The sequence below is a fragment of the Lutjanus erythropterus genome, chromosome 20 (assembly GCF_056507025.1).
Source record: "Lutjanus erythropterus isolate fLutEry1 chromosome 20, fLutEry1.hap2, whole genome shotgun sequence".
NCBI classification, from domain to species: domain Eukaryota; kingdom Metazoa; phylum Chordata; class Actinopteri; order Lutjaniformes; family Lutjanidae; genus Lutjanus; species Lutjanus erythropterus.
The window spans coordinates 34797781-34815512 of NC_139336.1; the positions used below are offsets into that span (position 1 = coordinate 34797781).

General features: G+C 37.7%; 1 protein-coding gene across 1 annotated transcript; it reads left to right on the forward strand.

Annotated features, from left to right (window-relative positions):
- The first annotated feature begins 1861 nt into the window (after positions 1-1861).
- On the forward strand, positions 1862-6111 carry nkx6-1 (NK6 homeobox 1). Its single transcript, XM_084746454.1, has 3 exons — positions 1862-2666; positions 3779-3951; positions 5322-6111. The coding sequence occupies exons 1-3, from the start codon at positions 2123-2125 to the stop codon at positions 5580-5582; spliced, it is 978 nt and encodes a 325-aa protein (XP_084602580.1). The 5' UTR covers positions 1862-2122; the 3' UTR covers positions 5583-6111.
- The last annotated feature ends 11621 nt before the right edge of the window (positions 6112-17732 follow it).

The window sequence follows — 17732 nt, forward strand, 5'->3', positions numbered from 1 at the left end:
CTTAATTCTGATTGGTCAGTTACAGCAGTCTACTGTGAAGAACAGACGGTTGCTATGGACACAGTTCTGATCATGGAACAATCAAATCATTTTAAATAAGTATTTTGGTTCAAATTTTACAATAATGTCCGTCTCACTGTTCATCGTCTCTGATGTGTTGGACACATTCGACCTTAACGTAGTTTACACTGTAAAAAATACACATTTAATCTTCACCTGATGGACGCGGTCGCTGCTAGCCAGCTAATCTGTTAGCATGTTCAGGCTAACGGGCTGATCGCTAGTGATGACGTCAGCTAACAGACACCCTGACTGTGGGTTTTTATTTTATAACAAAGATACAACTGACATGTTTTAGTCGGGATTGAATTCTTATCTGAGAACTCTGATGTTTCTGTGACGATAAACGAGTGAAACACTGACATTTAAAATTCAAAAGGTTCCTTTAAGGATTCTGCTGTTTTCATTCTCATTCAAAACAGATGTTTTTATATTTCAAAATGTCAACTCTGAAATCAGTTTGTCCAAATTTAACACAAGTGAAAGAATAAAGAAACACATTTTAGGGTTTTTTGTTTTCCTTTTATACATTTTTTCTAAAGTTCTTCATTGTTACTTTTTTTTCTCCAATCTTTATAAAAAACCAACAGATATGTGTTGTAGGTCGCCCCCTGCTGGTTTGGAGCTGCACAGAAATGATTTATTAAGAGAGATAAAAATCATATTTTTAAAAAAGACAGAAAATCAAGTTTATACACTGATGACACTGATTGTTTGTCAAATATTAATGAAGAATAAATTATCAAGTAATTACAGACTTTTATTGAGGATTAATAAATAATATATTTTTTTTAGTTTAAAGGGCTTAAAGATTTAAAGGTAAACCTCTTTTTATTTAAATCATTGGACTTTTTTCATAATAACTTTAATAATGAAGCTACAACAAAATGCTGCATCATCCTGCACTGAAAAACAGAATTGTTGGACCAACTTAAAAAAATCAGTTCGGTTCAACAATGATTTCAGATCAGATGTGTTGATCTAAACTTGTTAACTTGATTTGGAAAAAAACCAAAAACATGTTTCCCATTCTGAGAACTTTTTATTTTTTTTAGATTTTTAAACCTTTTTAATGACACGACTCTACTTATTTAACTGAGTTCAGTCAACTCACTTTTTTAAGGCAGCAGAGGAACCTGTGAAATCAAGTTGAACCAACTAAAAATGACTCAGTGTTTGTTCACAGTTTAAATCCAGATAACAAATTAAATGACCACATTTTCTCCTAAAACATAATTTATTTGAGTACTCTAAAACATCCTAAGATAATTCAGTTGAATCAACTACTCTTTTCTTGTTAACATAAATATGTTGATTTTATTCATCTTGTGTTAATTCAGCTTAAATCTTCTAGATTTTATTTTCAGGTCAGTTTTTTCAGTGAGAAAGAATGTTGTGCACAGATGATTATTTTTTAATATATTTATTTGTGCACTGTAAAACATGACACAAGAATTGAGTTGAATCAACTAATCCTTTCTTATTAATATAGATTTTTTTTTCATTTCTAGTTCATTTAAATCCAGTTAACAAGTTAAATAAACTCAACTGATTTATTTGAACAGACTTATTTTTTTTTTTATGTTACTGATTTTTTTTAAGTTTGTCCAACAACTTTCTTTCCCTGTTTCTTTTAAATCATCTTTTACAAAAGTCCACGAAACATTAAATATTATCAGAGTGAAGCTGCTGAGCCAATCAGGAGGCCGTCCCAAATCCGGGCGGCCTTACGTCACTGTCAGGTCATCCAATCCTGTCAGAGGACCCCCCCTCCTCCTCCCCCTGTCCCCCCTGTCCTCTCCTCCTCTGAAAGTTTGTAGTGAGCTGATGGACAGCAGCAGCAGATGATCAGTTTTATGATCTGTCTCAAGTTGTCCAGCTCTCACTGAGGTTTCTGCTGGTCCTGGTGTCAGTCTGGACCCGGACCTGAGGGGGACACGCTGAAAACTCTCCTCTCTCTGGAGCTTTTTGGGGATTTTTCTGGATTCTGCTCCTGAGATGGACTTTACCCCCACAGAGGACCTGCTTCTGCTGTAGTCTGGACTCGCTCAGGTCGGTGGTGATGTTAGCGGTGGGTCCGATGGACGGGTCCCGACAGAGCGCCTTCCTCCTCAGCACCCCCCCTTTAGCAGCTCTGCACAGCATGACCGAGATGAAGACCCCCCTGTACCCGGCCTACCCGCTCTCCTCCAGCGGCCCCAACTCCTCCACCTCCCCGGCCACCACCTCTCCTAACCCGGGCGGCATGGCCGTGTCCTCCCCGGGGATCAAGAGCTCCAGCACGGGTCTGTCGTCGGGGCTCGGCTCCCCGCAGCAGTGCTCCTCCGCCACCCCGCACGGAATAAACGACATCCTGAACCGACCCTCCGCCGCCTCCGCGGCCGCCTCCGCCTCCTCCTCCGCGGGGATTCTGTCCGGACTGCCCCGCTTCAGCAGCCTCAGCCCCCCGCCTCCACCCGGACTTTACTTCAGCCCCAGCGCCGCGGCGGTGGCCGTGGCCCGGTACCCGAAACCCCTGGCGGAGCTGCCGGGCAGGACGCCCATCTTCTGGCCGGGAGTCATGCAGAGTCCGCACTGGAGGGACGCCAGGTTCGCGTGTTCACCGCGTGAGTGTGTGCGGGACACTGCAAACCAAAGCTCATTCAAAAAACGCTTGTTTTTATTCTGTCAGAGGATAATCAACTAAACTTTATTTAAAAAATTCACAATTATTCTGTCAAAATATAATCAACCAAGCCTCATTCAAATAAAGGCCTCTTTTTATTCTGTCTGAGGATAATCATCCAAACTTTATTTAAAAAAGAATTATCCTTACCAAACTTCATTTTTAAAAAGCCTGTTTTTATTCTGTGAGGCGATAATCAACCAAACTTTACTTAAGTATTTTGTCAAAACATAATCAACCAAACCTCATTCAGAAAAGTCTCATTTTATTCTGTAAGAGGATAACCAACCAAACTTTATTTCACAAAAGGATTAATTATTCTGTCAGAATATATTCAACCAAAGTTCATTTTAAAAATGCTCGTTTTTATTCTGAGAACATAAACAACTAAACGTCATTTTAAACAGACTGAATTATTTTATCAGAATATATTCAACCAAACCTCATTCAAAAAAATGCTTGTTTTTATTCTCTGAGAACATGACAATGCAAACTTCATTTTAAACAGACTGAATTATTATTATTATTATTATTATTATTATTATTATTATTATTATTATTATTCATTTGCAACATTTATTACGTGACAACATGATCAACGAAAATCTTTTTATAAATGATCATTATTATCTATTCTGTGGGGAGATAATCAACCAAATTCATTCAGAAAAGTGTTTTTTTAATCCTGTTAAAAAATCATCAAACAAAATTCATTTTTAAAAAAGTGTTGAGAAGAACCAAACTTCATTTAAAAAGTCTTGTTTTTATTCTGTCGCCATCAAATAATCCCGACAGAATGAAACAAACTGAGCAGCAGAGATTCTCTTATTTTCATCCATATGGTGTAAATGTTTGAATAAAGAAAATATTCTTCATAAATTGTCTGAAAATCTGAATCTGACTCGGTTTTATTACCAGCAGGTTTGTTCATACACGGATCTGCTGCGGTAGCCTCAAACAAAGTGCTACAAATATGAATAAAAGAAAAAATCAAGTAAAATAATAATAAGTGATCCGTTTTGTGACGTGTTGTGAACGATCTTGTGATTTCAGACCAGAACTCGGTGTTACTGGACAAAGACGGGAAGAGGAAACACACGCGGCCCACTTTCTCCGGACAGCAGATCTTTGCTCTGGAAAAGACTTTTGAACAAACCAAATATCTGGCGGGACCCGAGAGAGCGAGGCTCGCTTATTCTCTGGGAATGACCGAGAGCCAAGTGAAGGTAACACAAACAACAAAACAACAACAACAACAACAACAACACAAACCAACCTCACAACAACAAACAGCTTCTCTACACGTTTAAAATCAGACGGACTGAATTTATAAAAGGTTTGGATTTTGGATAAAGTGTTTGAATCTGCATCAGTTTCATTTTGAATCTTTTCTAAAGATAAATGAAATGAAATAATTCGGATTTTGACTCGTTTTGAAACATGAAACAGTTTTAATTTCATTTGTCAACTTTCTGTAAAATCACACATCATTTTGGTCACATCTGATTTAATGTGATGAAGAGGTGAACACACACACACACACACACACACACACACACACACACACACACACACACACACACACACACACACACAGATTATCAGGAGCTGGAAAAACGTCAAAATTCACCTTAAAAATTCTCCTCTTTGACTTCTTTCGTTTTTTTTCACATTAAAAAAAGATCATTTTTGTTTAAATGCTGCTCATTAATTAAAGAATAATTTCGTTTTAAACATTTTCTTTCTCAGTTTGGTTCATATTTTCTGTTCGTCTTTGGGCGCAAGTTTTCTTCTTCGTTCCTGATAAAAGTGTCATTTAGTGCACGAGGCTTTTCAGTCAAGTAGACACGAGCTTGTTGCTCCCATGATGCATCATGTTTATCTGTCTTCATCTTTTGTGTAGCACCCTATTATTATTATTATTATTATTATTATTATTATTATTATTATTATTATTATTGATTATAATGGAGAAAAAAATATTTCTGGAAGCTTAAATCATAGCTGAAGAGCGTGAAATCGTGAAAAAGAAAAGTGCCTGGATTTTGGTGTGTCTGGTTCTGGTTGTGTTTCTCAGGTGTGGTTCCGGACTATAGTTAATATTATTATTGTTGTCATCATCATTATTATTGTTGTTGTTGTTGTTGTTAGGTTTATCCTAAATAATTATGATTGATTATATATAAACTTAAGTCTTTTTTTTTGTGGCGCATAAAATCAAAAGAAAAGTGACTGCACTTTGGTCTGTCTGCGTTTCTCAGGTGTGATTCCAGGACAGATGTATTATTATTATTATTATTATTATTATTATTATTATTATTATTATTATTATCATTATTATTAATGTTGTTTATTTCTGGAGCCTGAAGTCTTTATTTTGGACCGTAACATGGTGAGGAATGTGACTGGAGTTTGGTTTGTGTTTGTCAGCTGTGGTTACAGAACAGACGGACTGTTATTATTATGCTCATCCTAAATAATAATTATTATAATAGTTGATTTAATGAGGCTGAAAGATAAATTGCACCCTTATTTATTATAACAAATGTTTAAAATGGTGTGAAAAGTGACTGGAGTTTGGTTTGTGTGTTTTCAGGTGTGGTTCCAGAACAGACGGACTAAGTGGAGGAAGAAGCACGCGGCGGAAATGGCCACGGCCAAGAAGAAGCAGGACTCGGAGACGGAGAGACTGAAGGGGACGTCGGACAACGAGGACGAAGACGACGACTACAACAAACCGCTGGACCCGAACTCTGACGACGAGAAGATCACACAGCTGCTGAAGAGACACAAAGCTCCGGGACAGGGGCCGGGTTCCGCTCTGCTGCTGCACACGTCCGAAACCGACAGCTCCTAACTCCTCCTCTTCATCACCGCCACCATCTTCTTCTTCTTCTTCTTTTTGTTTGTCTTATTTTTTTTTTTTGTGGAAATGAAACGAACTCTCGGAGTCTGAAGAGTCACGTGGTTAATTTTTCATTTTAGTCTTTTTTTCTTTTTGCACGCGGGCGGATGGACACAGCGAGGAGGAGGATGGAGCGCGGACTCTTCATCACCACAGAAGAAGACGCTACTTAACTTGTAAATAGAAACAGACGTGAGTTGTATCCAATAGAAACGACCCGCTGTGAATAATTTATGTGTTTTTTTGTACAGACTTTTTTTTAATTTTAAATTTCACCCCTTCCAGCGGGTCCGTGAAGGCCTCTTCTTCACACGTCAGTCTTTCATTAGGAGGGGACCCTGAACGCACCGCGCACACCTGTACAGACATGAAACATTTCACACGTTTTTATTTATATGTTGGTTTCCAGTCGGCGCCTGCGCAGTTGTGTATCCTGGCGGGTGAATGTAATGCACTTTTATTTAATAAAAACTCAAACGTTTGCTTCTTGTTTTTAACACAATTAATGTTAATTAATACAGCTGGTTAATGAATTAATTAATGACGCGACTGATTAATGAATTACAGCCAACATGTCATCAAATAATTAATATTCATTAAGCCGATGGTGCTATTATATACCCTCATTATTATTATTATTATTATTATTATTATTATTATTATTATTATTATTATTATTATTGATTCTAATAGAGAACATTTTATTACTTACATTATTATTGCTGTTGTTGTTAGAATGAAGAACAGTTGATTTCTGGATGCTGAGAAAATATAAATCTTTTTTATTTTCGGGGTAAAAACGTGAGAAACGTGACTGGACTTTGGTGTGAGTCAAATTTCGTTTTTTGCGTCACGTGTTTTTGGGGATAAATTCGAGCTTTTACACGTTTTTGAGAAGATTTTAACGAAAAAAAGGAAATAGTCTATTTAAAAAAACAAGACAGTTTGAATGAACTTTATTTAAATGAGTGAAATGTTTTGATCTTATTGGACAAACTGGATGTTGAGGTCACGTGTCTGATCAGAATTATCGGATCATGATCGACCAGTAAAAATAAAAGAAACGTCAGATAATAAATGAAATATCAGATGATGTGGGTGTTTTCCAGCTCTCTGTCTGCTTCGTCTCCTCTCAGTGTTTTAATGAGTGTCAGTGTCAAAAAACATGAAAAATCATAAATTAATCCGTTTATTTACTATAAAAAATATTTTCTGGCCTCATTAAAACCAAAATTTGAAAGATAAGGTTTGAACATTAAACTTCATGATGGAGGAGATAAAACAGAAAAGAGCATAAATAAATGAATGATACGTGTAAATATTTCATTTTTTTAAATGTTACATGAAGAGATTTATATGGATTCTTTTTTATTATAAAAGCGCTCTGACCTGTTGGATTTTTCTGATGAACAAAATGATAAAACTCTTTCATTTAATGCTGCAGACTGACGGTATTTAACTGTTTTACAGCCCAAAAGAAGAAGAAATGTGTCAGTTTCTGTGATGTCAGGTTTATGAACAAATCTTTATTAATCGTTAAACAAAAACATTGATCTCAGAATGAGAAGAGATGGTTTGTGCTACATTTCCACCTGCAGTCTCTGAAAAATCTCTAAAAATGTTTTAATGACATGTAAAAACATCCAAAGCACAAATGATCATCAACATTCATCCTGAGCAGCTGCAACGTTTTAATTAAAAGTCTGAATCATCGTCAAATTAATCAGAAAAGTCATGAAGCTGATGAACCAAAGTCCAGTCAGTTTTTTGATATTTTAAAGTTCAGACTGAAGAGGATTTTTATTTGTTGTATTTATCAGAAGTTTCTGCTCCTCACAGATCAGCTGACAACAGAAACACACAAACTGAACACATTTATTCATATAAAACCTCACAACAGAAACACAAACTTTAATTCTGCACAAACTGAAAACTGCTTTTTTATACCTCAAAAGAAGAAGAAATGTGTTTTTTTATGAAACAAGTCTTTAATTTAAAATCAGGTTTATAATCAAATATTATCAAATTAGTGTGAAGCCGATGAACCAAAGTCCAGTCAGTTTTTTGTCATTTTAAAGAACATCATTTTTATTCTTTGGGACATTTTTGAAACTGAATTATTGAATTTAGAAGCTTTGAAAACCTTCAGAATCTCTTAAATCCTGTGTCACATTTCATCTTTTCTTTTTGTTTTTCCTTGTAATTGATCAGGTTCTTCATCCGGTTCCTCACCAGAACAGAAGTTGTTGTTCTTCATACGAACAGAAAAACACAACATACAAATATCTTTAAATATAAAACCTGATTTACAACATTTAAATCCTGACAGTTAAATGAAGATTCAATAAATGAATTGTGAGTGAAATAATGATCTAATTTAAATCATAAATTACAGTTTAATTTCACCTCATAACACATTCTGTCAAGTTTTCTGGACCTTCAGGAACAAACGACTGTATTTTTTAAAGCAGATTTTTCAGTTTTATTCAGGACCTGAAACGTTCCGTCAAACAGACAGAACGTCTGACAGAATCAAAGCAGAAACATCTGGATGAAAAAACATCAGCAACAAACTCAAAGACTCTCAGTCACGACTCAAATGACAAACACATTTTTTTCATGCAGCAGAAGTATTTTTTTTGTTTTCTTTTTCATTATCTCACGAGCCCTCAGATTCATCCCGTGGCCCTTCAAAGGGCCCGGACCCTCAGTTTGAGGACCTTGCAGGTCTGAATGGTGGCAGAAATAAACTGCTGCAAAAAACATCAACCCTTTTTTTTGTTGTCAGAAACAGCTGCAAATGCAAAAACCTCAAACAGAGCTGAAATACTTTGTTCAATAGTCGATTAGTTGATCGATAAAAAATTAATCTGCAACTGTTCTGATCACTGATTAATTGTTTCTGTTAATTTTTAAGCAAAAGTGTTGAAGTGACCTGGTTCTTCTAAATGTTCTATCACAGTAAACTGAGTCTCTTTGGCTTTTGGACAGAACATCATCAGAAGACATGATGTGGGAACCAGACCAGTAATTGATTACTGGAGAAAATAATCATCAGAATAATCAATAATGAAAATAATTGTTTGCTGCGGCTCTAAGAAGTATTTTATTTCTAATATAAAATGATTTGTTTCTTTTGAAATGAGGTAAAAATGAGTCTGTTCTTCTCTGAAGATTCTGTTCTCTGTTCTTAATGTTCTCCATCAGTTCCTCAAACAAAAACATCCATTTCTCTGTTTTCTGTCTCACTGAACTGAATCTGTTTGAGGATTTGGACAAAACGAGACACTGAAGACTTGAAAACAGACACATTTCACTCAGTTCTGACGTTTAATAGACAAAAACGATGAATGAAAATATGAAAAAAGTTTAGTTTATTGGACAGAGTGAGAACCTCAGGTCACACATCCAGGAGAACATAGCCACGTCCAAGACGTTCCCTCGTGGTTCTTGAAGACGTCGTTCTGTCATCAACATCAACAGAAATAAATAAATATGCATCATCATAAAATAATAAATTAATTAATAAATCAGAACTTCAGGAATAAAAATGTCAACTCTGTAAAACTGTGATGTTTACTTATGTTTTGAATATGAGTCGGTAACTTAGGGGAGACCCGGGGTGAGTGTATCGGGGGCGACTGTAACACACTCTGTTCCTCCACTTAGAAACAAGCTGAGTGACGACACTCAATGAATCATAAAAAAATGAACAGTTAAATATTTTCAAATTGAACTAAATCCTCCACAGAGTAAAACAGGAAATGTTCATATTCATGTTTATATATCTGCTGTGGATTTTTTGTCTTTTTCTTTTCTGCTAGAAAATGAAAATATTTCACTAAATTTAAATGTAAAATTACTTTAAATTCAGTTAAAATCCTTTAAATCTACCTTCCACTGGAACAGTTTCCTCATCTTCTGCAAAAACAGAAACAGACTTTTTGCTTTGAACGAATACGACGTCTGACAGAATTTGAATCATATACAAAAATAGAGAGAAAATTCCTAAGTATTAGATACTACAGCAGTAATCTGATTACCCTGAGGCGTGCTTTTATTTGAGACACAGTAGGTTAATATAACAAAGGTTTTTTCAGTGTTAAAATTATTATAATTAATTTAGTATTTCAGTTTTTTTCTCTTTAGTGAAAATATATTGATTGAGTTCATATGTGTCTTATCTCATGTTGTCTGTGAATTATGGAGGAAAATGTAAAAAAAAAAAAGATGTTACAGAGGAGGTGATGAGTGAAGCTGTTTACAACAGTGGAAAGTAACTAAGTACATTTACTCATATATTATAAGTATTTCAGGTACTTGTACTAATCTTGCGTTTTTCTTTTCACACTAATTTCTCCTTCTACTCAATAATTCAGAGAAATATTGTTCTTTATTCTGCACTTCATTAGTTTACAGCTTTACTTTACACATTCAGATTATTGATACAAAACATAATCAACAAATAAATTATGACATTGATTATTGATTGAAATAAAACTTTATTGATCTTTGAGGGGAAATTTACAAACAGAATATAAAAACATTGAAATCAGATCCATGTTTACCAGCTGCAACACTGAATACATCAGTAATTATAATCCTATAATGTAATCGATTACTCTGCATGGTGAGTACATTTACTTCAGGTACTTTTAGTATGTTTTCATGGGAATATTTTTGTACTTTATCTTGTGACAGAGTTTTTCTACACTGTGAACTTATGACTTTTACTGACTTAAATATCAAGCTACAATATACAATATTACACAACACTGTATTTAATATAAGATAATATCAGGTCCAAACAAGAGTTCATGTTAGAAATTAAATGATTATAAAGTTAAGACATTTATTATTTTGATAATAAATTCATTGTTCATTGATTGATTTTATTGATGGATAACAAAACAAACAATAACATGTAAAATGTAAAACAGAAAACACAACAATCACACAGAACAAACAGAATCTCTCAAACAACGAGCAACAAAAACACACAACAGGAAACAACCTGAGAAACACGTCCTGTATCCTCCGTCACAGTCAGCAGGATGTGTCTGAAAAGTTTTTCATAAAACCAATAAAAACACCACAGACGTTCATGATTAAAGAAAAAAACAAAGACAATAAAATAAAAAGACAATCTGACAGTTCAGACTCTGGTTTTTCAGGTTTTTCACAGCATCTTGTTGTTTGTTCATTTCTTTAATGTGTCGGCTAAATTGTTTTATTTATCTAATTTTGTTTTGAATCTGATATTATTTTATATTATCAATATTATATAATATTGTATGTTGAAGAGTGTACAAAGCATCAACATCACAAGAAAACAAAACCAACAAAACCAACAAAGTGTTGCTCCAAATACTCAAAACCTAAAATCTAAACTGATTAAAGAAACACAAATAATTTTGATAAGAAACAATACAAATTAATTCATGAAAAACAGCAATATTATTGTATTTCATTAAAATATTTCAATCTGACAATAATAAAATAACAATTTAAGTGTTCTCATGTGGGCCACAACAGAACTTTAACTAAACAACAACTAAAAAGAACAACTAAACTTTTTTTTCATTTCTGCCTTAAAAATAAAGAAACATACAGAAATAGTGCAAATAATAAAATATGTTTTATCTGACGCGGTCAACTGCAATAAACCTCATCAGTCTGTCCACACACACACACACACACACACACACACACACACACACACACACACACACACACAATTATTGGATATATGTTTTAATATACTGTTATTTTATGTAAAAAAAAAAACAGCCCAAATTCTGTCCACCCGCCCAAAGTCACTCAAAACAGCCCAACTGTGTCCAAAACCAGTCTGGTAACACTGGATGAACAAAACAAAAATATAAAAATAAAACAACACAGCAAAGACTCTCCTGGTGAAATGAAGGTAAAATAAATGAAATATAAAACGGCGTCAGCTCTGAGCTGGAGGGATCAAATGCACTGGACTGAGGTCTGCTGTGAAGCTCAGACAAGATTCCAGGTGAATCCCAAAGCTTCAAAAACACTGGATTAATAATTTATCTAAAACACTTGTGGATGAAATACTGCAGCACGTGACGGATTTACCTTCACTGAAGAAAGACACCAGAATCTCCTGAAGAAGAGATTTTTCAGAGGTTTTCTTTTTCACTTTGAGTCATCCTTTACTTTTTTTTAACTCAGCTATATTAAACACTGAAACACGTACGATGGGAGCTGTCTACTGCGCTCAGCAGCAGATTATGAACGCTAACAGAATATGGAATCTGTCTCAGCTCAATATCATGACTTTGAAAACACTAAATGATTTGATTTAATGAATTTCCTTCATTTATAACATTAAATCAAATTGTAAAATATCACTCTCATCAGGTTGTTCAGTCAGACAGAGACAGATCACAGGCTGAACTGAAGTTGCATGCGCTATGCGCAGTTTATATTGTGTTCATTATAATGTTCATTAATGTTGAAATGATGATGTTCTTCTGCCTAAATGATTATTGATACCAGATAACACACTGAAGTGTTCAGGTTTAGAACCCACAAACATCAGGATAATGAATTTCTGTGTAATTAATGTGAAAATATTCTCTTCAGCACATCTCACCCTCTAACATCACAGACACCGACATCGAGCTCCTCCAGTGTTCAGCCAGAATTAGCGTCCATGCACGTAAGTGACATCATGACTTTCTGTCTCCAAAAGCTAACGTTAGCCACTGAAGCTACGATGTCTGTGTGTTTTGGTACCAGGATGTAGTCACATGACCAGCAGTCTGTCTGATTCTGTCTCTTCCTGGCTGATAAAAGGAGCAGGAGTCTCTGGTAAAACACTTCAGGTAAGATAACGTTACACAGTGGCGGCCATGTTGATGATGATGATGTATGTTCTGTGAGACGAGAGATGTAGTTCACTCTAAAATAAACTGAGACTTTTGTGTCTCGTAAAATTATGTTTTAATTTGACAAACGTCATCTGTGTTTTTCCAGTCACAATTTAAACAGGCAGGAAATGACATCTCGTGGAACACACAGGAAGGGGCGGGACTTAGGCGCTTTGGTTCATCAAGCAACTCTTTCTCTGACTAATTTTAGATTTTTGTCCTCTGAGTCAATAAAGTGTGAACGTTATTGATGAGACGTGATCCCAGATCATCAGATTTAAACCTGCAGCTCCTCCAGTCACCAGCTTTTCTTGATTCCACAGCAGCTTCTCTAAAAAAAAAAAAAAGAAAAAAGCAACACGTTGTGATGTTTTAGGCTTTTTTGCAATGAAGTCACAGGAGCAAGTGAACACTGCAAAAGAAATTAGCATTTTTAAAAAAATATATAATTCATTACAATCAAAGGCAACTTGTTCCAAAGAGAACAAAACAGCACTCGGTTCTGAGTGTTCTAAGTAACTTTGACAAAAAGGCTCAGAAGTACAAAAAATCTGTCTTATTTGTAGATGAAAATGTCAATAACAATGAAAAACCACCTGTGACAAAATAAAACAATATAAATGCAAAAAACAAAAATTCAAGGCCATGCAGAATTCACAGGGTTTCACTGCAACTTCATGGAGGGACTGAATGAAACGGTGTCACTACAGGAGATATTTCCTGACACAGAGTCAGAACGTACAGGATGACTTCTGTGTGACATCACTGATGAACAGTGATGTCACTGCCTATGTTGTCTGACAGCGTCAGCACCGTCAGGCTCCAGGTGGAGGTAACAAGCTCTCTGTGGACTGCAGGTGGAGGTGAACATCACTTCATGTGTTCCAGGTGTAGTGAACACGGCCCACACCCCCCCAGAGACCTCCTGCACCATCTGTTCACTGACTGCCTGAGCCAGGCGGAGAGTCGACGCCCACCGATCCTCTGCCGCCGCCGCCGCCGCCGCTACCCCCACCGCCCCCGCTCCCGCCACCGCCGCCCTGTTCTCTCTCAGACACACAGGTATTTTTAAAAATGCAGCCTTTTCTGTCTGTTCAGACCTTTCTGTCATTAAAAAGAAATCAAGACGGAAAGAATTTGACCAAACTGGATGAAGTAAACACAGCCTGAACTTCAACGTCTATTTTCAAGCTAAAAAAAGGCTGTGACTTCCTGAACACATTTTGACCAAAAGCCCAGACTGAAACCTCATCAGGTATTTTCTGTGCTTTATTGCAGTGTTCCCCAACCCTGGTCTTCAGGGTCCCCTGTCCTGCATGTTTGAGATGTTTCCCTGCTCCAACACACCTGATTCACATGATCAGCTCGTCATCAAGCCTCTGCAGAAGCCTGACAACAGCCTGATCATTTGAATCAGGTGTGTTGGAGCAGAAACATCTCAAACATGCAGGGCAGTGAGTCTGAGGACCAGGGCTGGGAAACACTGGTTTACTACTCTGTGTGTATTCTTGTTCTTCTGAAACTGAACTTTTGTGCTTCTGAGTCGAAACTGTCCCTCAGTGTCCTTTCAAATACGTCACCACAGGAGGAGTTTCACACAGGTGCATTAGAGATTTAGGTCATTTCTATCCGCCGTGAACAGATGTTTTCATCACAGTTTGGGATCTTTCTGTGAGATCTGTGTTGAAAAACTTGTTTCATTAAATGTGTGTTGGCAACTGAAGGAGGACTGAGCAGCGTGAAGATCACCAGTGGTTCAAACTAAAGAAATGCAGCTTTATTCTTGTTGTTGTTGTGTGTGTGTGCGTGTGTGCGTGTGTGCGTGTGCGTGTGTGTGTGTGTGTGTGTGTGTGCACGTGCGTGCGTGTGTGTGATCTCTGTTAGCAGTGTGAGGCCTGCAGACTCGGAGGTGAACAGGTTGATTCCCACCTGTTGTCCTGCAGCAGCTCTACCTGTTGACTCATCACTAAATCTTTTCCTGTTTGCTGGCGTGACTAATGTGTTAGCGTTAGCTTCTCTTTATAAAGAACCATTGATGGCTCTCATTTGACCATGTTCTACAAGAGATTACACACAAGGACATGTGTCAGGGGGACCGCGGCTCCCACACACATGAGCGCTGCTCTTATCTCGCTCTCAGCCGCCTGGAGTCCTGCGATAAGGAGCGCCCGGGGATCCTCCATTATGAGGAGCTAACAGGCCACACAGCAGCCTCCTCCTCCTCCTCCTCCTCCTCCTCCTCCTCACAGGGCTGCTTCCTCCCTTTAAACACACCTTCATGCTTGAGTGGAAACATTGTGTGAACAGGGGCCCTGAATGCACCACGATCTGACAGAATGTAATTCATTCCTGCAGCGTGGTGCTGCTCACTGAGTGCAGTAATCAGCGGCCCGTAGGGTGCAGAAATAAAGTCACTGTTAATTGCTCTGTCTGCTTGAGCAACTTAATGACAACTTGTGTGAATCATGAAGTGGATGCAGGGCTGCGAGGGGCTTTAAAACAGGTGCTCCCCTACAGGAAGACTCACCTGCTGCTGCTGCGTGTGTGAACGTGGATCATCTGATGGAGGAGATATAATCTGTTATCAGCAGCTCCCTCAGCTCGGGGTGTTCACCTCTTTCAAGTATTTATTCAGAGATAATCTCCTTTAATGATGTTTCACCTCCTGCCTGTGTCACTGCAGCGTCTCCTGTATACCGCAGCTTATGAACACGTGTCCTCACATCGACACACAAACACACCAACAACATGTTCTCAGATAATCTCAGCAGCAGCAGCGAGCTGATGACTGCAGCTCCACGCGGCTTCACATGACTCTGACGCCGGGCAGACGATTCCAACCACGCTTCAATCTGAAATCTACAAGTTCAGCTGAGTGACCAGCTGAGGAAACAGTCTTTACTGCAGTAGAAGTAAAAGTAGAAGTATTGATTCAACTTGTTTACTGCAGTAAAAGTGAAAAAGTTCAGGCTCTGAAATGTCCTCAAAGTATAAATGTGTTACATCTTTTTTTTGTCTTGTCACATTTTTCTTTTGTCATTTTTGTGTCGTTACATTTGTACATCATTTCTTGTCTCACCATGTCTTTTTCCTCTTATTATTGTTACATTTTTTGCAGAAGTTTTGTCTTATTATGCCTTTTTTGTTTGTCTTTTTTTGTCTTGTTACCTCTTTCTTTGTCTTGGTACATCTTTAACATTATTTTTTATCATATTGTGTCTTTTTCTTCTTGTTCTGTTTGTCAGTAAGTAAAAAGTCGTCCTCTGAAGGATATTTCTACTGTTTCTGTGTAAAACTAACTAAACTCTCCCTCTCTGTTTGTCTCACAGTCTCATGGATTTGACATCATTTTATCTTTTTTGTCTTGTTATGTCTTTGGAGCATATGAACTTTTTTTGAGGGGCAAAGTCTGGGAACTAACTGTTCATGAAGTGTTTGACAAAGACTGACTCACACCACAGACCGTCTTTTCACCAGATTAAAGTGATGTATGTCATTCATTCCACTGAGCCTCTTTCTTTCCTTTTTTGTGCTTTTTCACTGGATAACAAGGTTATGTAGTGCAGTAGTTTATTTTCTCTTTTAAAAATTTGAAAATTTACTGTGTTCTTTGGCCTTTGTCTGTGTCTGACTTCCTGTCTGTTCGATCTGCTCTGTGCAGATTGACGTGGGATTGGTCAAAACAGACTCGGTGCACTCGTTCAGTGGAGCAGAGCGGCGAGCTGCTTGTGGTGCAGATCGAGGTGCTGCGTTGTGTCAGTAAGTCAGGCGCTCCTGCCGTCACCCCGATGTAGTTTTTGACAACTATTCTGAAGCTTTGCATTTTGATTTTGTTCATTAAATGATCTCTTGAACTTTTTTAGTGTGCGATGGGCTCACCTGTGTCTCTGATAGTGACTAACCTCCACACAGAAGAACCACATGCAGAGTCCTGCACTCCTTCAGAGGAAAACCTCCAGGCCACTGGTTCAGGTACACTGATGACACCTGGTCAAAATCATGACACAGGAAGTTGAAGCCTTCATGGACCATATCAATGCTGTGGACAAAAACATCAAAGTCACCTGAGAAGATGTCCAAGACAACAGTCTGGAACACAAACCAGGGGTCATCAGAACCCTCCATCACAGAACACAGAACATTCCAACCTAGAAAACTACATCCAAAGGAAAAACATTGTTATTCTTTACATTGCAAGCGTTTCTGAAAAACTCAGGAGGATTTTTAACAAACACCACATCCCTGTCCATTTCAAGTCCAGCAACACCCTGAGGCAAAAACTGGTCCACCCCAAGGACAGAACACCCAGAGACAAGCTGGAGAACGTAGTGTATTCAGTCCAGTGTAGTGAGGAGAACTCAGACCTGAACACAGAGGAGACAAAACAACCACTGAATAAACACATGACACAACACAGGAGAACCAGGAGAACCAGGTCCTCAGGTCAGGACTCAGCAGTCCATCTACACCTGAAAGACATGAGACACTTCTTTGAAGACAGAAGCATTCGTACTTTGGCCAGAGAAGACAGATGGTTTGAGAGAGGAGTTAAAGAGGCCCTTTTTTGTTAAACTGGAACGGCCGTCTCTCAACAGAGGAGGATGCCCAACTGAGATCATGTGACTCCAACAAGTCACATGATGGCAGGGACCTTAATGACTCTCATTCACACCTCCACCCAGGTGACTCTGACAGTTCACACTATGGCAGGGCGGGATCATGAGTCACATGACCCTTTAGGTGTTAATGACCCCATTAGGTTTAATAACTGAACTCCCAAACCAGTCAGTCAGAACTGAAGAAGCTTCTTGGATGAGAGACGAAACGTCTTCAGTCCAGTTGCCTATGACGACCCCTGCTATGAAACTTAGTATTCATGTTTCATACTTCTTGCGACCTCCATCAAAATTTGTTGGCCTTCATGTTTGGGTATCTCGCTGGAGACTCGGGACACTTTTTACCCTTTCAGATCTGTCCAGCATCGTCTTTTATAAATCCATCAGGATGAATCCAACACTAAATGTTTTCTGTGACTGTTGACTGATGTCTGGACCCAGAAGTTACGTCAGAAGACGAGCAGCCTCGCTCAGATGATTCACTTCACTGTAGGTGGTCCAAGTTTATGAAATAATGATATTTCAGTCTGTATCTGAGATCTTCAAGGTCGGATGGAGATGCAACAGTGATGCTAATGTTC